The sequence below is a fragment of the Erinaceus europaeus genome, chromosome 13, assembly GCF_950295315.1.
Source record: "Erinaceus europaeus chromosome 13, mEriEur2.1, whole genome shotgun sequence".
Lineage (NCBI taxonomy): Eukaryota > Metazoa > Chordata > Mammalia > Eulipotyphla > Erinaceidae > Erinaceus > Erinaceus europaeus.
In genome coordinates, this window is record NC_080174.1 from 38,783,972 (window position 1) to 38,806,225 (window position 22,254).

Below are 22,254 nucleotides of genomic sequence, written 5' to 3' on the forward strand. Positions count from 1 at the left end.
GACTTTATATTTAAAGGGCCAGGTGGTAGCACACCTGGTTTAGTGCACAGATTACCATGAATAAGGACCCAGGTTCAAAGCCCTAGGGTGCTTCCCATCTGTGGGGGAAAGCTTCACTAGTGGCTGCAGGTGTCTCTCTCTCTCCCTCCCTCTCTTTCTCCCCTCCCATCTTAATTTCTGTCATAGCAATTTAAACAAATATTTATTTATTAGAAAAGACTTTATATTAAATAGTTGTTGACAATTAAGAATTGGGAGATTTGGGGTGGGGAGAGAGCATAATGATTATGTAAAAGATTATTATGTTCAAGTATCTATGGTCCCAGGTACAATCCCCAGTGTCATCATAAGCCAAAGCTGAGTAGAGCTCTAGTTAACAAAAGAAAAATAAATTGGGCGATTTCCCATTGCAGTCTGAACTTTCTGACTTCTCTTGAAAACAATCTGGTGGCACTGGGCCTCACCCCCAGTTGGCAGTACTCAGCTGCCTGTTTGGATAGGACATGTTCTCTGCAGCTTATCTTGGTGTCTGCTGATCTTCAGACCCCTGCAGTGCCTTGCTCTCTTAGGTCCTACATCACCTGTCTGGTCCTGAGCACTGTGATGCAAAATCAATCCTGCTGTTTCTGATCACCTGTCCTTCTCCAGTCCACCCAGAGAGTTGCTGGGTCATGCCTCCATCAGATTTCATTGGAGCAATGAGGCCTAATAGTATGCTTTGTGTGGGGATTCCTGCTCTTCCAGGAGAGCAAGGGGTCCCTGAGACAAGCCATCTGCTGGAGGCCTTGGAGCCCTTGGAGCCCTTGTGGGCCCTTTCCTCTTGTCATGATACTCACCAGGGAGTTGGGAGGTGAAGGTGGCTTGGTGACATATCTATAGCTTAGGTAGCAGAGCACTGCAACCAGAAAACCCATGAAGAACAGGAAGGCACCTGAGAAGGAGTAGGTCCATGCCGGGTCTAGATGAACAAAGGGACAGAGCAGAGACAGTGAGGTTGAGATCCCACCTGGCCCTGAGCCTAAGTATGGGTGCTACAACTTGGGACTTCCCTTCACCTGTCCTCCTGAGTTAGACTTGGGAAGGTATCTCTTCCCCCATTATTTGGGGTGTGGAAATCTAGGTAAGAGCACCAATGGAAGCCACATACTAGATGCTCAGAATTCATAAACAAGCTTTTTACAGTTAAATGAAATATATTCTACACTACCTTCTCATCAACATAAGTCCTTTTTATAGACTCCTTAGGGTAAATTGTACTGAAATGTGGAGGTACAGAGAGCACTCACCTAACTTTATCCTATACTGCTGAGCTATGAGATCTCCAGTCAAGCTCATCCAATACTCCCCCACCCCTGGCCAACCCCAAATTGTCACCCCATGGTCACTTTGGCCAAGGATCTCCACAGTAGCAGAGTATCTGGCCCCAGGAACTGGGATATAAGGAGGAGGTGTGCCCAGGCTGGGCACAGACTAGGGGCATTTGTACAAGGAGTTTTGGAATCACTGGTACTCAGTGTGCAGTCTAGCAGAGAGGCTTCAGACTTGACAAGGACTGTCCACTTAGATGTAAAGACTCTTTGTATGGTGAAGGCCATGGTCAGAGCAGAAACAGAGAGAGACTCTAAAGTCTCAGGTGCTCAGCTAAGGGTCCCTCTTGCCTGAGTCTGAGGTTCCGCTGTTCTGGCAGGGGATATAGGGCAGAGGCAGAGGGAGAAGGGAAGGTAGGGTATACAGCTACCCAAAGGAAGTAAGAAAACGAAGAGTGCAATAGCTGCAAAGAATGCTGCAAAGTGGTGGTCAGAATTTAGTGAACTTAACTGTGAACCTAACCAGGTTCACTGACCTGTTGCTATGTGATCATGAGCAAATTGCTTAATTTCTCTGAGCCAAAACTCCTCCCATGTCACATGGAAATGACTCTTCCTAGCTTGCAGGATTGTTGTAAAGATGAAAGGGGACTGTATATGTAGATTATTTACATAGTGGCTTGACAATGTAGTAGATGCTTAATAAATGGTAAGGATGAGTACTAATATGCTTTATTTGGAAAGATAAAGTTCCTTCTGTATGCCAGAAATAAATAACCCTTAAAAACATGAGTTATTACTACAGCAACAAAACAACAAAGGCAACAAAAGGGAAAATAAATAAATATTAAAAAATATTTTTTAAAAACATGAGTTATATAAAAGTAGCTACAGCCCTAGAGGGGAAATGACACCACATGGGGGCTTGACACTGGTGCACCTAGCAGAGTGCACATGTTATCCTGTTTGACAACCTGGGTTCAAGTCCCCAGTCCTACCAGCATGGGGGAAGCTTCAGGAGTGGTGGGGTAGTGCTATAGGTATCTCTTCTTTCCCTTCTTCTCTCTCTCTCTCTGCCTCTCATGCTATATCAAACAAACAAACAAAAAAAAAAAGAGAAGGGGGAGAGAGAGAGAGAGAGAGAGAGAGAGAGAGAGGGAGAGAGAGACCTATTGGGAGTGGTGGGGTTATGCAGGCACTGAAGCCCCAAATGATAAACCTGTTGGAAAAAAAACAAGGAAAGAAAGGAAGAAAGAAAAGAAATGGTACCACATCAAGAACTAGATCAGGCAAGGCCCAGCCAACAGAAAGGTGAAGACAGTCTCCTCTCCCGGATCAACTAGGAATACCAAAGGAGACCACCCGGACCGAAACAAGACAGGACTAGAATGACCACAGAAACCCAGTAAATCACCCGTGAGTACAAACACGCGTGGCTGGTAACAGAGAGGAGAGAGGGGCCTAAGGAGAGATTAAGTGACTGCTAACAGTTCGACAGTTTGTCAGTGGAGACACCACCTCCAGTCTGCTCCACCAACAAGGGGACAGCTGAAGGGAGGAAAGGACTCCCCAGAGACTCACCAAGTACAACTCTGAGTCTCCATTGCTATTACCCTCAGAATCTGGAGCAGCAACAGGGAGGGCACAGAGATCTAACCGGGAAACTCAGGAGAAGACCTATACCTCGGTGGCATAGCTGAAGGGCTGTGAAAGTCTCTTTGCATAACCACTGGATTATCTCTGCCACACCCTGCTTTATCTCTTGGTCAACAGTCATTGATTAAGCCAAGAAGCCTATTGATAGTTTAAAAGCCCTCAGGCTACCATAGCCTACAGGGGAAAAAAAAAGGCTTTTACACCACTGAACTCCAACTCAGGGATTGAAAAAACTGTTAACTTATATAAAATGGTTAAAACAACAAGAAAAAATAATGGAGACTCGAACCAGGACAAGAGTCCAGCTAAAAGTCCTCCAGAGGGCGAAGCACAAAACAACGAGTTCAACATCCAAACATTAGCTAAGGAAATAATAACAGGAGTGAGTAAAGAATTTGAAAAAATTGTAATCAGAACTGCAGGAACAACAAATGAGAATATGGAAGAAAATTCTAATAATCTCATGGTTATTAGAGAGCTGAAAGCTGAAATGGCTGAGCTAAGAAGGCAACTAGCTGAACAAGCTAAAACAGTATCAGAGCAGGGCAACAAAATAGATGAACTCCAGAAAGCAGTAGAGGGCAGAGAGAATAGAATCAATGAGGCTGAAGACAGAATTAGCAAGATTGAGGATGAATTAGAGACAACTAAAGAAGAAGTAAGAGACCTCAAAAAGAGATTAAGAGATGCTGAAAACAACAACAGAGTCCTATGGGATGACTTCAAAAGAAACAATATACGCATTATTGGCTTACCAGAGGAAGAAAGAGAAGGGGAGGAAGAAAGCGTTCTCCAGGCCATAATAGCTGAAAATTTCTCTAGTCTAGACAACACCAAAGACATAAAGATTCAAGAAGCCCAGAGGGTCCCAAACAGAATTAACCCAGACCTAAAGACACCAAGACATGTCATACTTAGATTGGAAAGGAATAAGGATAAAGAAAGGATGCTGAAGGCTGCAAGAGAAAAACAAAGAGTCACCTACAAAGGAAAACCCATAAGATTAGCAGCAGACTTCTCCATACAAACACTACAGGCCAGAAGAGAATGGCAAGATATCTATCGAGTGCTCAATGAGAAAGGCTTTCAGCCAAGAATACTATATCCTGCTAGATTGTCATTCAGACTAGATGGAAGCATCAAAACCTTCTCAGACAAGCAACAGTTGAAGGAAGCAACCATCACCAAGCCTGCCTTGAAAGAAGTTCTGAAAGGTTTCCTATAAACAACCAGACCACCACAAATAGAACATATATCAAAACACTCTAAAACTCTACAAGAATGGCGTTAAAATATCTTCAATCTTTGATATCAATAAATGTGAATGGCCTGAATTCACCTATTAAAAGACACAGAGTAGGAAGATGGATCAGAAAACACAACCCAACAATATGTTGTCTACAGGAAACTCACCTAACGCAACAAGACAAACACAGACTTAAAGTGAAAGGATGGAAAACTATCATACAAGTCAATGGCCCACAAAAAAGGGCAGGAACAGCTATTCTCATATCTGACATGATAGACTTGAAAATAGATAAGATTAAAAAAGATAGGAATGGACACTACTTAATGCTCAGAGGATCAGTCAATCAAGAGGACTTAACAATTATTAATATCTATGCACCCAATGAGAAGCCATCTAAATACATCAGACTTCTACTGAAAGAGCTACAGAAATATATTAACAGTAACACAATCATAGTAGGGGACTTCAACACCCCACTATCTCAACTTGACAGATCATCCAGGAAGAAAATCAGTAAAGACATAAGGGAGCTAAATGAAGAGATAGATAAACTAGAACTATTGGACATTTTCAGAGTCATTCATCCCAAGAAACTGGAATACACATTTTACTAAATTCCACATGGATCATTCTCAAGGATAGACCATATGTTAGGCCACAAAGACAGCATCAGCCAATTCAAGAGCACTGAAATCATCCCAAGCATCTTCTCAGACCACAGTGGAATTAAACTAATACTTAACAATCAACAAAAGATTAGTAACAGTCCCAAAATGTGGAAGCTCAACAGTACACTTCTTAACAACTTCTGGGTCAAAGAGGAAATCAAGGAAGAAATCAAAATGTTTCGAGAGTTCAATGAAAATGAAGACACAAGCTATCACAATATTTGGGACACAGCTAAAGCAGTCCTAAGAGGGAAGTTCATAGCTATACAAGCACACATTAGGAAACAAGAAAAGGCACAAATAAACAGCCTGATTGCACATCTTAAAGACCTAGAAGAAGAACAACAAAGGAACCCTAAAGCAACCAGAAGGACAGAAATTACTAAAGTTAGGGCAGAAATAAATAACATTGAGAATAGGAAAACCATACAAAAGATCAATGAAAGTAAATGTTGGTTCTTCGAAAGAGTAAACAAAATCGACAAACCTTTAGCCAGACTCACAAAACAAAAAAGGGAGAAGACCCAAATAAATCGGATAGTAAATGAAAGAGGAGATATCACAACATACACTGCAGAAATTCAACATATCATGCGAGGCTTCTATGAACAACTATATGCCACCAAGTTAGAGAACCTGGAAGAAATGAATGATTTCCTAGATACCTACCAACTTCCAAAACTAAGTAAAGAGGAAGTGGATAACATGAACAGGCCCATCACAGCTAATGAAATTGAAACAGTTATCAAAAATCTTCCCAAAAATAAAAGTCCTGGACCAGATGGTTTTACAAATGAATTCTACAAAACTTTCAAAGAAGAACTAATACCTCTACTTTTAAAAGTCTTCCAGAAGATTGAAGACACTGGAATACTCCCTGCCAGCTTCTATGAAGCCAACATCACCCTGATACCAAAAGCAGACAGGGACACAACCAAAAAAGAAAACTACAGACCAATATCTCTGATGAACATAGATGCGAAAATATTGAACAAAATTCTAGCCAACTGGATACAGCAGTATATCAAAAAGATTGTTCATCATGACCAAGTGGGGTTTATCCCAGGCATGCAAGGTTGGTTTAATATACGTAAATCAATCAATGTGATCCACCACATCAACAAAAGCAAGACCAAAAACCACATGGTCATATCAATAGATGCAGAGAAAGCCTTTGACAAAATACAACATCCCTTTATGATCAAAACACTACAAAAAATAGGAATAGATGGAAAATTCCTGAAGATAGTGGAGTCTATATATAGCAAACCTACAGCCAACATCATACTCAATGGTGAAAAACTGGAAGCATTTCCCCTCAGATCAGGTACTAGACAGGGCTGCCCACTATCACCATTACTATTCAACATAGTGTTGGAAGTTCTTGCCATAGCAATCAGGCAGGAGCAAGGAATTAAAGGAATACAGATTGGAAGAGAAGAAGTCAAACTCTCCTTATTTGCAGATGACATGATAGTATACATGGAAAAACCTAAGGAATCTAGCAAGAAGCTTTTGGAAATCATCAGGCAATACAGTAATGTGTCAGGCTATAAAATTAATATTCAAAAGTCAGTGGCATTCCTCTATGCAAACACTAAGTTAGAAGAAATTGAAATCCAGAAATCAGTTCCTTTTTCTATAGCAACAAAAACAATAAAATATCTAGGAATAAACCTAACCAAAGAAGTGAAAGACTTGTATACTGAAAATTATGAGTCACTACTCAAAGAAATTGAAAAAGACACAAAGAAGTGGAAAGATATTCCATGCTCATGGGTTGGAAGAATTAACATCATCAAAATGAATATATTACCCAGAGCCATCTACAAATTTAATGCTATCCCCATCAAGATCCCAAGCACATTTTTTAGGAGAATAGAAAAAATGCTACAAATGTTTATCTGGAACCAGAAAAGACCTAGAATTGCCAAAACAATCTTGAGAAAAAAGAACAGAACCAGAGGCATCACATTGCCAGATCTCAAACTATATTATAGGGCCATTGTCATCAAAACTGCTTGGTACTGGAACATGAACAGACACACTGACCAGTGGAATAGAATTGAGAGCCCAGAAATGAGGCCCCACACCTATGGACATCTAATCTTTGACAAAGGGGCTCAGACTATTACGTGGGGAAAGCAGAGTCTCTTCAACAAATGGTGTTGGAAACAATGGGTTGAAACATGCAGAAGAATGAAGCTGAATCACTGTATTTCACCAAATACAAAAGTAAATTCCAAGTGGATCAAGGACTTGGATGTTAGACCAGAAACTATCAGATACTTAGAGGAAAATATTGGAAGAACTTTTTGCCGCATAAATTTTAAAGACATTTTCAATGAAACGAATCCAATTACAAGGAAGACTAAGGCAAGTATAAACCTATGGGACTACATCAAATTAAAAAGCTTCTTCACAGCAAAAGAAACCACTACCCAAATCAAGAGACCCCTCACAGAATGGGAGAAGATCTTTACATGCCATACATCAGATAAGAGTTTAATAACCAACATATATAAAGAGCTTACCAGACTCAACAACAAGACAACAAATAACCCCATCCAAAAATGGGGGGAGGAATTGGACAGAATATTCACCACAGAAGAGATCCAAAAGGCCGAGAAACACATGAAAAAATGCTCCAAGTCTCTGATTGTCAGAGAAATGCAAATCAAGACAACAATGAGATATCACTTCACTCCTGTGAGAATGTCACACATCAGAAAAGGTAACAGCAGCAAATGCTGGAGAGGATGTGGGGTCAAAGGAACCCTCCTGCACTGCTGGTGGGAATGTCAATTGGTCCAACCTCTGTGGAGAACAGTCTGGAGAACTCTCAGAAGGCTAGAAATGGACCTACCCTATGACCCTGCAATTCCCCTCCTGGGGATATATCCTAAGGAACCCAACACATCCATCCAAAAAGATCTGTGTACACATATGTTCTTGGCAGCACAATTTGTAATAGCCAAAACCTGGAAGCAACCCAGGTGTCCAACAGCAGATGAGTGGCTGAGCAAGTTGTGGTCTATATACACAATGGAATAATACTCAGCTGTAAAAAATGGGGACTTCACCGTTTTCAGCCGATCTTGGATGGACCTTGAAAAAATCATGTTGAGTGAAATAAGTCAGAAACAGAAGGATGAATATGGGATGATCTCACTCTCAGGCCGAAGTTGAAAAACAAGGTTAGAAAAGAAAACACAAGTCGAACCTGAAATGGAATTGGAGTATTACACCAAAGTAAAAGACTCTGGGGTGGGTGGGTGGGTGGGGAGAACACAGGTCCATGAAAAATGATGAATGAAATAGTGGGGTTTGTATTGCTAAATGGGAATCTGGGGAATGTTATGCATGTAAAAAAAAAAAAAAAGAAGTAGAAACGCAAAGCAGAAATTGACTGAGTTTGGAGTATGGCACCAAAGTAAGAAAGCAGAAGTATACTAGCGTTAGCAGTGAGTACCTCCCTAATAAAAATTAAAAAAAAAAAAAAGAAAGGTGAAGACAGGGTGGTCAGCCCATTGTTGAAAAGCAGGGAGGGGAGGGATAGGTCAGGAAGGGTGAGATTAATCTAATGTCATCATGCAGAGAGAGTCACAAATCTCATGTAAGCTTTTTCGAGTCCTTTTGCCAAGTTTTATTTTGGTCTCCTGAGTCAGCCTCTCCCCAGTAAGGCCATGCCCTGTGGCAGGGGTCAGAGATGCTGCTCTGCCAGCCTCATCTGATCCTAGGAATATTAATGCACTGGGAGTCCAGTGGAGAGGTCAGTCACTTGTGGACTGTTGGGCCTCTAATAAGCTTCTGAACTGGGACCTGCCCAGTGATGGTTCTCCCAGGCTGCAGTTACTCCTTAGAACAGGCTTTGAAGTTTTCAGGCCTCATTTTGTTACTGCAGCTCCAGCTATGCTCCCCCTACTTCTAAAAGGGAGGATTGGCCTGCTAGCTGACCCATATCTGTGAACTGCCTTCTGAGCCTCCTTATTCCTCATATGGTACCCCTCTTTCCACTATGCATTGAGCTGTGTCCAGCCCTCAAATTAAACTCTGATCTGAATGTTGGTGTGGTTGAACAGTAATCACCAGCTAGCATCATGGTCTGAACAGAATGGTTAAAATGGACCCACTGCTATCACTTTCCTTCTCCAGACCTGCTATTCTACGACACATCTATCTCTATGAAAACAGACACTAATAAAAATCATGGCATTTATGATGAGAGTTGGGTTACAATGTGCTAGAGCAAAGAGGCCTCACTTAGCAGGTGACTCAAGATGATTTCTATGAGTGGTGTAGTGGTGAGGATATTGTTTCCAATATTAAGCTGAGTCCCAGTTCTCACCAACTGTGCAACCTTGACCAAGGCACTTGACCACCCTTAGCATCAATGTCTTTACTTGTAAAGTGAGCATCTCAGTGGTACCTGCCTCATCAGTTGTTTACCAGTTCTGCACTTAGTCATGCCTGGTCCCAGCTTCGAACTGCAGAAATGCTGAATGCCACCACCACTGTCAGTAATATTAGTCTTTTTTAAAAATACATCTATTTTTAATATTTATTTATTTTCCCTTTTGTTGTCCTTGTTGTTTTTTATTGTTGTTGTAGTTATTATTTTTGTTGTTATTGATGTCATCATTGTTAGATAGGACAGAGAGAAATGGAGAGAGGAGGGGAAGGCAGAGAGGGAGAGAGACAGATAGACACCTGCAGACCTGCTTCACTGCCTGTGAAGCAACTCCTCTGCAGGTGGGGAGCCAGGGGCTCGAACCAGGATCCTTAGGCCAGTCCTTGTGCTTTGCACCACATATGCTTAACCCACTGCACTACTGCCCAACTCCCCAGTAATATTAGTCTTTGAGAGCTAGGAAGGGATCTTTTAAATCATGTCTACATAGAATATCTCACTCAGGTTGATATTAAAGTGAAATTACTTTGCCAGGATATGTGAGCATCTTGGTAGTAAGAGGAAATCGACATGAGCTGGAGGCTGGAGCTTCAATAGGTGCTTATCACAAGTGATTATCTGTTTGCAGATAAGCGAAGATTAATTCTGATAATATACTAATAGCCCTTTTATAGTTTCTTTCTTCCTTTATTATTATTATTATTTTTCAAAGAACCAAGCCTCACCTTGGTCGCAGGAAGTGAAAGTACAGAATCAGAATGGGGCTGAGGAGATAGCACAATGATTTTGCAAAAGACTTTCACGCCTGAGGTTCCTAGGTCTCAGGTTTAATCCCTAGCACCACCATAAACCAGAGCTGAGCAGTGCTCTGGTATATTAAAAAAAAAAGTGTTCAGCAATAACTCAAGATAGACAAGACAGTTTATTGACAAATCACAATTCTTCTAGCGTTTGCCCTTCTTCCATAGCCAGTCAATGGCTTTGAAAGTGACTGGAATCCATGTGGATTCAGTCGGCTAGGAAGGATTGTCAGTTTCCCCAATGAATGGGTACTCACGGGATCACAATATTCCATATAGCCAGAAATTAAAATAATTCAGTAAGTACTTAAAAAAAAAAAGACTTGAATGTAAGAGTCCCACCACCTTCTGATGTCAGGATACTTACCAGGCAGTGTTTTCACTCGGCACACATAGGGGGAGCTCTTTTTGGACAAGCTGGGAACCATAATTGTGACAGTCCCACTGAATTCTGTGTCAGGGGTCAGTTCAGTGAACTCATATTCTCTCTGCTTCCCTTCAAGGGACTGAGTCTGACAGAAAAATAAGAGTGATTCCTCTTAGCTTGCCAAACTACATATGTAGCCCAAGCTGCCCATGCCTCCTGCTAGGTTACCAAATTTAGAAGAAACTTGAAGCAGAAACTGCTGGGTTGGAATTTATTTATTTATTTATTTATTTATTTATTACTGCCACCAGGGATAAAGTTGGGGATCATCCCGGCATTACAAGTCCACCCCTCCTGGTGGCCATTTCCCCCCTTTTTTCTTTTTCTTTCTGTTATACCTGATAGGACAAAGAAATTGAGAGGGGTGGAGATAAAGAGGTAGAAAGACAGGGAGTTGGGTGGTAGTGCAGTGGGTTAAGTGCACATGGCACAAAGCACAAGGACTGGCATAAGGATCCCAGTTTGAGCCCCTGGCTCCCCACCTGCAGGGGGGTCGCTTTATAAGTGGTGAGGCAGGTCTGTAGGTGTCTATCTTTCTCTCCCCCTCTCTGCCTTCCCCTCCTCTCTCCATTTCTCTCTGTCCTATCCAACAACAATGACATCATCAATAGCAACAACAATATAATAACAATACAACAACAGAGGCAACAAAAGGGGGGAAAAAGCCTCCAGGAACAGTGGATTCGTGGTGCAGGCACTGAGCCCCAGCAATAACCCTGGAGGCAAAAAAACAAGGTAGAAAGATAGACACCCACAGACCTGCTTCAGCACTTGTGAAGCTTCCCCCTACAGGTAGGGAGTGGGGGCTTGAACTTAGGTCCTTGTACATGATAATATGTGCACTTAACCAGGTGCACAGAATATACCACCCACCACCCACCCCATTGGTCTTTGATACTCCATTCCCATCCCACTACCTTCCATTTTATTCCCAAAACCGATGAATTTCACCAAAATCTGTGTGCTTTCTTGGAGAACAATGTCTGGCTCTAGCAACCACTCTACAGATACTAGATGATGTTAATCACCGCCACTGTTATCACTACCGCCATTGTCACATCACTACCAGCAGCTCTACCACTTCATGATCCCTTTTTTTAATTCTTCTCCTTTTACTCCATTTTGGCAAACATCTAAAGCGCTTTGAATAGCCATTCCTCTCTTGAATTCCTCATGGCTACTGACTTGACTATTATGCAGTATCTTTGGCTTGGACTCATGAAGTAGCTTCCTTACTGGTCACCTTTCTCCTATTTCACCTTGCCACTTCCATATTCATTCTGGTACCACTGTAATCTTTCTTTTGCATTTAATTTTATTTATTTGTATTTTGCTGCCTTATTGTTCACTGGGGTTTCATGCCTGAACAATTCCCGGTGGACTCTTCTATCTTTCTTCCTCTTTCTTTCTTCCTCTTCCTTCCTTCCTTCCTTCCTTCCATCCTTCCTTCCTTCCTTCCTTCCGTCCTTCTTTCCTTCCTTCCTTCCTTCCTTCCTTTCTTTCTTTCTTTCTTTCTTTCTTTCTTTCTTTCTTTCTTCCTTTCTTTCTTCCTCCAGGGTTATCACTGGAGCTCGGTGCCTGTCCTACAAATCCACTGCTCCTGGCAGCCATTTTATTTTGTTTTGTTTTTGTATAGAACAGAGAGAAATTGAGAGGGGAGGGGAAGATAGAGAGGGAGAGAGAAAGACAGACATCTGCAGATCTGATTCACTGCTTGTGAAGCAGTCCCCTTGCAGGTGGGTGCCGGGGGCTTGAACCAGGATCCTTGTGCTTCGTACTATGTGCTCTTAACTTGGTTCACCATTGTCTGCCCCCCTCTTTTTCTTTTCTTTTTTTTTTTACTTTAAAAGATTTTTTTACTTATAAAAAGGGAAAAACTGGCTCTTTTTTTTTAAGGGATAGAGACAGAGAAGGAGACAGACACCACAGCACCACTCTACCACGTGTGAAGCTTCTTTTATATGGTACTCCCATGTGGTGACTGGTGGGTTTGAACCGCAGTCCTTATACATGGAAAGTATGTACTTTACTGATCAAGCTATCTCCTGTGCTGCCCCACATTCCTTCTAAACAGTTAATATAGTTATAATGCTCCTTTATTCAAAGTCCTAAGGCAGTCTGGCTCATGTTACAGGATAAAAGTCTGGTCCCTGAATCCTGTCCATTTCTCTGGTCTTACAGGTCATTTTTCTCTTTAGACTTCAGCAATGCTGGTTTAGAAACTGGACCTTTGTATACTTAAATTTTTTATGTGTTAGGGGCCTGGTGGTGGCACACCAGGTTGTGCACATACAATACCATGTACAAGGACAGGGGTTCAAGCCCCTATTTCCCATCTGAATGGGAGAATGCTTCACAAAGCAGGTCTGCAGATATCTGTCTTTCTCTCTCCCTCTCTATCTCCCTCTATTGTCTCAAATACTCTGTCCTATCAAATAGAAATAGAGCCAGAGAAGGAAAGAAGGAAAGGGAAGGAAGGAAGGAAGGAAGGAAGGAAGGAAGGAAGGAAGGACCACTGGGGGTGCTAGATTCATAGTGTCAGCACTGAGCCCCAGTGATAACTTCATGGCAAAAAAAAAAAAAAAAAAAAAAAAGCCACACGGAGATCCCTATCTGCTGGAAAGTGAAGGGAGAAAAACAGAGTCCCAACGTCTGCGTATAAACTTTGCCCACACTCTGGATGCTAATTGAGGGGAATCTCCAAGAAACCCAGGTAAATTAAAAAGTACTTAGATTTCAGGGGTTTGAATTTAGCTAAAGTAACTGTCTACTAAAACAGATAAACAAGCAGATAAACTCTTTAGAAGAATGTAACAAACCAAAACCCCCTCAACATGTCTTTCATAATGTCTAGGAAACACATCAAAGTTGTTAAGTCTACAAAGAAAGAGAACTTGATTCATACTCAAGAGGCGTCATCCCGAAGATGACAAAAATGTTGAAATTTTTAGGTATTGGTTTTAAGCAGTTAGTACAACTATGCTCAAGGCAGTGAGTTCAATAAAATATGCTCATAGTGAAGATGAGTGGGAGATTCTAGTAGAACACAAAAACTATAAAAACTGGAAATTCTAGAATAAAAAACAATATCTGAAATTATAAAAACAGTGAATGGTCTTAGTAACAGTTTTGAAATGACAGAAGAACTAAAGAACTTGAAAAAGTTCACTGGGACAGAGAGAACTAGATTATATTAACACTTGAGCACATCTTTAATACATTAAACACCATTCAATGGCATATTTTCAAGCATACAATTTTATGGTATGTGAATTATACCTCAAAATTTTTGTCTCAATAAAAAAGACAAAGTGGTCAGAATACTATTTGCAAGAAATATGTTTTAAATATGAAGATACAGATAGGTTGAAAAGGATGCAAAAAATATACAATGTGCAAGCTTCAAGGATAAGATAGATGATGAGCAGAGGCAATGATACAAAGGATAGCTCAGCAGACTACCAGATTTTCATGCCTGAGGCTCTGAGATCCCAGGTTCAATATCTAATACCACCATAAGTGAGACATGAGCAGTACTTGATTTTAAAAGGCTACATGCAGGGGCCAGGTGGTGGTACACCTGGTTGAGCTCACACATTGAAATGCACAAGGACCCAGGTTCGAGCCCCCTAGTCCCCACCTGCAGGGGAAAGCTTCATGAGTGGTGAAGCAGGGCTGTCTCTCTGTCTCTCTCCCTTTCTATTTCCCCCTACCCTCTCAATTTATAGCTGTCTCTATCCAATAAATAAAAATAATTAAAAAATTTTTTAGAAAAGAATGTTTTTAAAAAAGGCTACATCATGAAAGATAGAGCTGCTACAACATACTTCAATGTAAAGCATATTACTAGAGATAGAAAAAGACATTTTGGGGCCAGGTTGAGTGCAAGCTGGTTAAGTGCATACCTTAGTATGCTTAAGGACCAGGCTTCAAGTCCCTGTTCCCTACTTGTAGGGGCAGAGAGAAGCTTGATAGGCAGTGAAGCAGGGCTGCAGGGGTCTCTCTCTTTCCCTCTACCCTTCCCCTTCCCTCTCAGTTTCTCAGATCCTACTCAATGAATAAGTACAATAAAATATTTTTAGAAAAATTAAAAAGAAAGAAAAGAATATTTCATATTGATAAAAGCAATTTGTTAGGTGGCTTTAATAATCATAAATGAATATGTGTCAGATCAGAGTTTCAACTATACATATAACTGAAAGCAAAGTAGACAAGTCCACAATTATAATTGAAGATTTTCATATGCTCAACAATTAAAAGAATAATAGACCTCCCCCAAACGAGGAAAGACACAGAAAAGCTGAAAGGTGCTCCTAGCCACCTTTTATCCTATTGGTATTTGTGGAGCATTCCACTAAACAGCTGTCAAATACACATCCTTTTCAAGTGTACCTGGAACATTCATCAAAACAGGCCATATGCTGGGTAATAAAATGAGTCCATAGGCATAAAAGGACTGAAATCCTACAGTGTAAGCTTTTTCTGACTGAAATGAATTTTTAGTGGTTAGATTTCAATTTAACTCACGGTTGAACTGAAAGTTGATAATAATAAAATATTCACTAACACTACAGATATGTTTCATAACATAGTTATAAAAAGGATTCTTCCTATTTGATGATTTCTAATTTCTCCCGATTGACTATTGAAATAAAGATGTCTCCATTCACCATCCCACACCTCCACAGCATGACTTTGCCTAGCTTCTCAGGTGCAGAGCTAATAGAGGAAAATTAGTTTCCCAGATTGGGAAAGACCAGGGAGGAACATGTATTTACCATTTATTTACCATTTTGTAGGTGTGGTTGACACTGAGCTCTAAATGGTAACACAGATCATCATAGATGTCCTCCAAGGTTAACTGTTTTACACCTGAGTGCACAGGTGTAAAGGAAGGATGAACAACCATCTGGATGGATCTCACCTTGGGGATACATGTCACATCAGGTGGATTTATGTTAGCTGTAAAAGGGAGATAGAAAAGAGAAAAGAAAAAGTCAGAATCAGACAGCAGTGGCTGTCCTGAACTGTTGGTATGCATGAGACCCCTTCTGTTTCATTTGGTTTAAATCCCCCCTGCTTAACACTATTCTATTTACATAACCACTTCATTCTATTTATATAACCGCTGTTAACAAGCACCTCCCTCCAGGGCATTGGTTCAATCCCCACTGTTTCATGATATGTTTTTGCTCCACCCCCCTCCTTGTCACACCCTGATCCTCTCCTTGTCACACTCTGATTGTCACCAGTCACTTTTCTCTCCACCCTCTCTATGTCACACCCTGTTTCCACCCTACTTGGCAAGTATATATAAAGACAGCATTGTGAGTTTTAGAGTACTGTACTTTGAGTTTAACTTAGCTCGTCTTAGATTATGCTGCGTCCTGCATGAATAAAGAGATACTGCCTACAACCCAGCCATGAGTCCCGGGTCATCTGTTACCCGCCCGTGAAGCCAGCCCGGCGAAAACAACCTAACCCGTCAAAAACGACATATGGCGCCACAACGTGGGACCAGACCTGCGCAACTCCCAGATAAGTGAAGACTTTGCCTACCTATGCACTATGGTCTTCTCTTTTACTTACGAAGAGGTTTGCCAAAGCCTCTACTGTTTCATTATGAGACAGTTTCTCTGTCTCTGGAACATTTTACTCTGGGCCACATTTCGGTTCCCTGACCAGGAACTTTGGTTTCTTATGACCGGGATCATAGAGCTTGGGAGATGCACGGAGATTTCTCCTTGGACTTTCTGGATTCCCTCTCTCATGTTTCCCGAGGAAAAGGACTACATTTCGCTCCAGGCCATAATTTCGTTCTTTATGACCGTGATCGTAGACCTTGGGATATGCATGGGGATTTCCCCTGGGACTTTCTGGACTTCTTCTCGAATGTTTCCCGTGGAGAAGGACTACTCTAGTTTGAGGAGCATTCTCGAGTACCCTGGCAGTTCCCAAGTATGGAGACACGTGGTTAGTTCTACTCTCTTGATTGGATTCTTTCTTCAATGGGAAGACGCTTTTAAAAATGGGTGCCTGAAGCAATCCAGCAGGAACAGTCAGAAACACCCTAAATGGAATTTCGAGGACCTTTTTGGACTAGGTCGCCCTCCGGGGATTCTTAATCCTACATGGTGAGATCTTGATAATCTGGTTCTAGTTGCGTTTCATAAGAGAATGATTTGAATGACTGAATTTTTGTTTGACATTGACTTAAAAAAAAATGCTGGACGCAGCCATGATTTCTAGAGACATCCAGAAACAATCCAAAAAATTGTTTTTTCCTCCTTTGATTTCTCTTTTACGTCTTGACATGAATCTGAAACGTTTAATCCTGAAAACTGTATGAGTTATGGGTGGGGCAGATAGTGCAATGATTATGTTAATTATTCTCATGCTTGAGGCTTTTAACCGTGGTTCTTCTGTTTACCTTTCCACATATTATTGAGTTTAAACTGTTTAAACAACCTTAAAATCATACTAGAAACGACTTCCAATTATAATGGAGTTATCAATTATAGTAAACTTCTAATCTGCTACAAGTTTTGTTTGACAAATAAGTGAATTTCAGCTGTCAAAATCTTCACATGAAAAAGCATCTACTCAAATGGAATTCCTGGAAATCCATTTGGATCCTGTTCTCTGACATCGCCCCCGGAAACCAATGAGGTGACCTGGCACGACCTGAAGAAACAGATTCACAGACTCCAAAGATCACTCTCTACAGAAAAGCAAAATTCTGGTGGCCAACATTCCCCATCGAGACAGACGTGCAGCGTTTCATCCTCCGGCATTTTCTTCTGCGGTCAGCTACTTTGGACTGACACCTCCATTGGACTTACTGGTACACACTGCTGTGTTTCTCAAAGACTAACTTCAGCCAATTGCCTTGAAACTTTATAGACCATGTCCCCTCGCCTGCAGGCTCTGTCCCAGAGGCAGAAAGCTCCCCCTCCTTATTAGGTTATGCCCACAGAGGCATGAAGCGCCCCAAGAGGCAAGAGATGCCCACAGAGGCAGGAAATGCCCTTTGAGGCAAGAGATGCACCCAGAGGCATGAAGCATTCCCAGAGGCAAGAAATGCCCTTTGAGGCAAGAGATGCCCCCAGAGGCATGAAGCATTCCCAGAGGCAAGAAATGCCCTTTCGCCTGCTAGGCCTTGCCCTTTGAGGCAAGAAAAGCTCCACTTGGCATCACACTGGTTATTGCTGCTCACCTATTTTGTTTTCCATGTCTTATGCCAGTTCTTTTGAAAACGCCTGTACGATATACGTTTCTGTTCACCCCACAATGGCCATTAGTTAAAAAGAAAGGGGGAATTGTTGGTATGCATGAGACCCCTTCTGTTTCATTTGGTTTAAATCCCCCCTGCTTAACACTATTCTATTTACATAACCACTTCATTCTATTTATATAACCGCTGTTAACAAGCACCTCCCTCCAGGGCATTGGTTCAATCCCCACTGTTTCATGATATGTTTTTGCTCCACCCCCCCCTCCTTGTCACACCCTGATCCTCTCCTTGTCACACTCTGATTGTCACCAGTCACTTTTCTCTCCACCCTCTCTATGTCACACCCTGTTTCCACCCTACTTGGCAAGTATATATAAAGACAGCATTGTGAGTTTTAGAGTACTGTACTTTGAGTTTAACTTAGCTCGTCTTAGATTATGCTGCGTCCTGCATGAATAAAGAGATACTGCCTACAACCCAGCCATGAGTCCCGGGTCATCTGTTACCCGCCCGTGAAGCCAGCCCGGAGAAAACAACATAACCCGTCGAAAACGACACTGAACCATGAAGATTTTTTGCACACTATCTCTTATCCAAAACCCCACCTCATTTCTGAAAGTGTCGGCTAAATAAAGAGGAGAGGAGAGGATTTCTGAAAATATTTGGTGTTTGGATTAAGGGCTGGCTCAGGGGTAACCAAAGGTGAGAGGAAAGAGCCCTAGGAGCAGGGAACTGGGCCTCTAGGTTGATTCACGCCCCCTGGCATGGTATTATGCAGCAATGAAATAGAATTTTGTGGGAAAATAGTTAATGATATGAGAAAATGTTTATGATAATATTATAAGGGGAAATCTAATCAGATTATAGAAGAATAGATACAACTGATAGTAACTATAGTTATATACAGGTGGTCAAGTTATTTGAGACTATTTTCATTTCTCTTATCTACTTACTGTTTTCCTGTAATAACCACATCCATCCTCCAAGTTAAGAAACAATAATATCTTGATAGGTTTTATTTTCTATTTTATTAAAAATTTACATAGCTATGGTTGTTAAGTCAGTTGGTGAACATGGCTGCCTGATTAACTGGTATGAGGAGTTTGGTAACTCACATTCACTCATTTATTCATTCATTTACTTCTTAATTATGTATGAAGCATGTCCTATATATTAGGTACTCTGCTAAGGGCTTGAAATACAGTGAATTCCAGGCCCACACAAAGCCCTCTCAGAGTTCATGTTTCAGTGGGGGAGGACCTGCCTCCTTACCTAAGCAAACATAGTAATTGCAGATTGTGCTATCAACTGTGAAGACAATGAAGGGCTTATTCTGACAGAGTATACTAGGTGGTGGCCCAGTGAAATCAGGTTGTTGGGGCTGGGAATAGAGATAGTCACTTAAAAGATGATGCTGGAGCTCAGATGAGGACGGAAAGAGCTGGCTTGAGGAGATCCCCAAAGAGTGGGGGCAGCTGGAGTCCTGGGTCAGAAACTGTCAGAGGCTGCTGTGGTGGTATAGCTGGGGAGGGCTTGAATTGTGAACCCAAATAGGCAGAGCCTCATAAGCCATGGCAGAGTCTGATCTTATTCTGGGAAGTATGACAAACCTCTGGAGGGTTTTAAGCTAAGGATGGTTCCCCCTCCCCACCACCACACACACACTTGTGAGCCAGGCTCTTGCACATACTTGGTTTCACTATTCCTGGGTCAACTTATCATTCAGATCGAGAAGTAGAGTTTCCTCCAGTGCTGCTGTGACTTTCCTGTGTGGTGCTAGGGTTTGAATCTGGGCCATAGACATGGCCAAGCATGTGCTGCATCTGTCTGGCATGACATGGAGGTGTCTGAGAAGACCCTTCTGAGTGCTGCATGGAGAATGGGGCTTGGGAAAGGGGCCAGAGGGGCAGTGAAATGAGCTGGGAAGCCTGTAGTCAAGAGGCAAGGTCAAGGGGTGGGTGTCAGTGTGGGGGAGATGGAGAAAGGTGAAAAGACACACTGCAGGTGTTTTCTAGCCAGAGCTGCCTTCCCTAAAAGCCACATCCTTAATTGGCTCCTGGAGGAGCCAGTTTTCTACACTGCCCACCTCCTTGTCTGCAATGACGGGCTCCCACTTACTCTGTGCCAGAGATATGAACCTCGGTGTCATCTTGCTGACTGACCGGCCTCCTGTGCTGATGGCGGTGACTTTGGCATAGTAGGGTTTCCGGAATTCGCTTGTCTCCTTGGTCAGGTTGCAGAACTTCCTGGTGATCTGCTGGCAGCCCTTCTTAATCAGCCAGTCTTTTTCTCCGTATCTGTAGGCAGGGGAGTGGTAGAGTGCAGCTTTAATGGACAACCTTGGCATCGGGTTTTATTAATAAAGATAATGATATGTATACCATGTTTACTTAGCACATTATGTGTCCCAGGCTCTTTCTGTGGGTTATCTATTAGTGTTCACAATGATCTTGTGAGGAGCATGCATTATTCTCCCATCTTTTCAGATAAGGAAGGCGAGGCTTAAAGAAGTCAAGGTGAAGCTTACAATTCAGAACATGCACATACAGGCTCAAGAGACCCCAAACAGTTTGAGTTTAATTTCCTACCATAACATTCTAAGGCATATGCTTTCACCCTCATTTTATAGATAAGGGAACCAAACCCATGTCAACCTGCCATGGGGAGACAGGAAAGCAAAACAAAAATTTTGATTGATCTGCTTTTGCCAGTAATAATAATAAAACAATTATTGGTATCTTATAATCTGTCAGGCACATGTGTTAATAAATAGTGTATTTGATCTACCTTTTTAACAACCCTGTGATGAAGATACTAGTGCTACCCTGGCATGATGGGTGGGAGAGCAACAGCTTGCTCAGCCTACCCAGCTGCCCAAGGTTATATATAAGAGAGCTGGTATTCTAGCCAGGTAGTCTGACTCCAGAACTTATCCTTTTGTTTGTTTTGCCACCAGGGTTATCATGGGGCTCAGTGCCTGCATGATGATTTCACCATTCTTGACAGCTATTTTACTAATAGGGCAAGAGACAGACAGAGATGGAGAGAGATAGAGAGAGAGATAGATGGATAGATAGAAGATACACCTGCAACACTGCTCCACTGCTTGTGAAGCTTTCCCTCTGTAGGAGGAAACTCGAACCCCAGTTTTTGTGCGTGGTAATATGTGCACTTTACCAGGTGTGCCACTACCCAGCCCCTCAGAACTTGCACTTTTATTCATTATTTTATTCCCTTCAAAGCTATATGGGGTGTATGTGTAACACTAAGTGAGGGGACTTGGGGGACACTTGGAAGGAGGGGATTTTCTGGGAGGGATTGGTTTCAGTGCACAGTCAAAAGAGATCCTGTTAGGAAGGAAACCTACTCCTTGTACTCAACACTGTAGACTGTGTCCACGGCATTCTCTGTTCCACTGTCCCATGTCAGGTTGGTCTCGAAGTTGCTGGACTGGAAGTTCACGTGCTGAAGGAGATCTGAGGCATCCTCAGCCAACTGAGCTGCAGAAAGTGGGAGTAGCATAAACAGGTAGCATCAAGGACCCTGCCTGCCCCGTAGCCTCCTAAGAGCTGTCCAGTGTGTGGGGGTCTAAGGGCTATCACCACCTACCACCCCCCAAAAGTGTTCGCAATTACACCCATCTTCATTTGTGCATCTGCCTCTTTTATGAATAATAATTCAAATTCCATAAAAATCTACAATTTTATTACTTTTAAAGATTTGTTTTCATTTATTTCATATTAGAAAGAGAGCTTTGGGTAGTTGGGTGCTAGCGCAGCAGGTTAAGAATGGGTGGTGCAAAGCACAAGGACCTGCGTAAGGATCCCGGTTCAAGTCCCCGGCTCCCCACCTGCAGGGGAGTCACTTCACAAGCGGTGAAGCAGGTCTGCAGGTGTCTATCTTTCTCTCCCCCTCTCTGCCATCCCCTCCTCTCTCCATTTCTCTCTGTCCTATCCAACAACAACGACATCAATGACAACAATAATAACTACAACAATGAAACAACAAGGGCAACAAAAAGGGAATAAATAAAAATAAATAAATATTTTAAAAAAGAAAGAGAGAGCTTTGCATGAGGGAGGGAAGAGGGAGAGAGAATGAGACAGGCCAGAGTATGACACCTGTACTTGCACAGCTGAGGCTCAAACCAGGAGCCTCAGGAATGTAAGTCCCATGCTCTACCAGCTGTGCTGTCTCCTTAGGCATGCAAAAACTCACCATTTTAAGGTGCACATTTTAGTACTTTCTTAGTATTATAAGTCTTGCAACCATTTGCACTCTCTAATTCCAGAGCATTTTCATCACTCCAAAAAGAAACTCCTTGTTCAGGGACACAGTTCATTACTCACTGATCCCCCTTCAGCCCTAGGCAAATACTAGTCTTTTTGTCTCCATGCATTTGCTTACTAAGACTTTTCATCTAATAGTCATACAATATATGACTTCTTGTGTCTGCCATCTTTCATTTAGCGTAATGTTTTCAAGAGTCATCCACATTTTAG

At 42.0% G+C, this 22,254-nt stretch overlaps 1 protein-coding gene across 1 annotated transcript in view; it reads right to left on the reverse strand.

Moving 5' to 3' along the window:
* IL22RA1 (interleukin 22 receptor subunit alpha 1) overlaps nt 1–22,254 on the reverse strand; it is a 29,480-nt gene that overhangs the window by 1,801 nt on the left and 5,425 nt on the right. The window contains exons 3-7 of the mRNA XM_060205544.1: nt 21,120–21,252; nt 19,871–20,049; nt 15,308–15,480; nt 10,459–10,603; nt 837–958 (exon numbers count right to left, since the gene is read on the reverse strand). Coding sequence (XP_060061527.1) covers nt 837–958; nt 10,459–10,603; nt 15,308–15,480; nt 19,871–20,049; nt 21,120–21,252 — 752 coding nt within the window. The remainder of the gene's footprint in view (nt 1–836; nt 959–10,458; nt 10,604–15,307; nt 15,481–19,870; nt 20,050–21,119; nt 21,253–22,254) is intronic.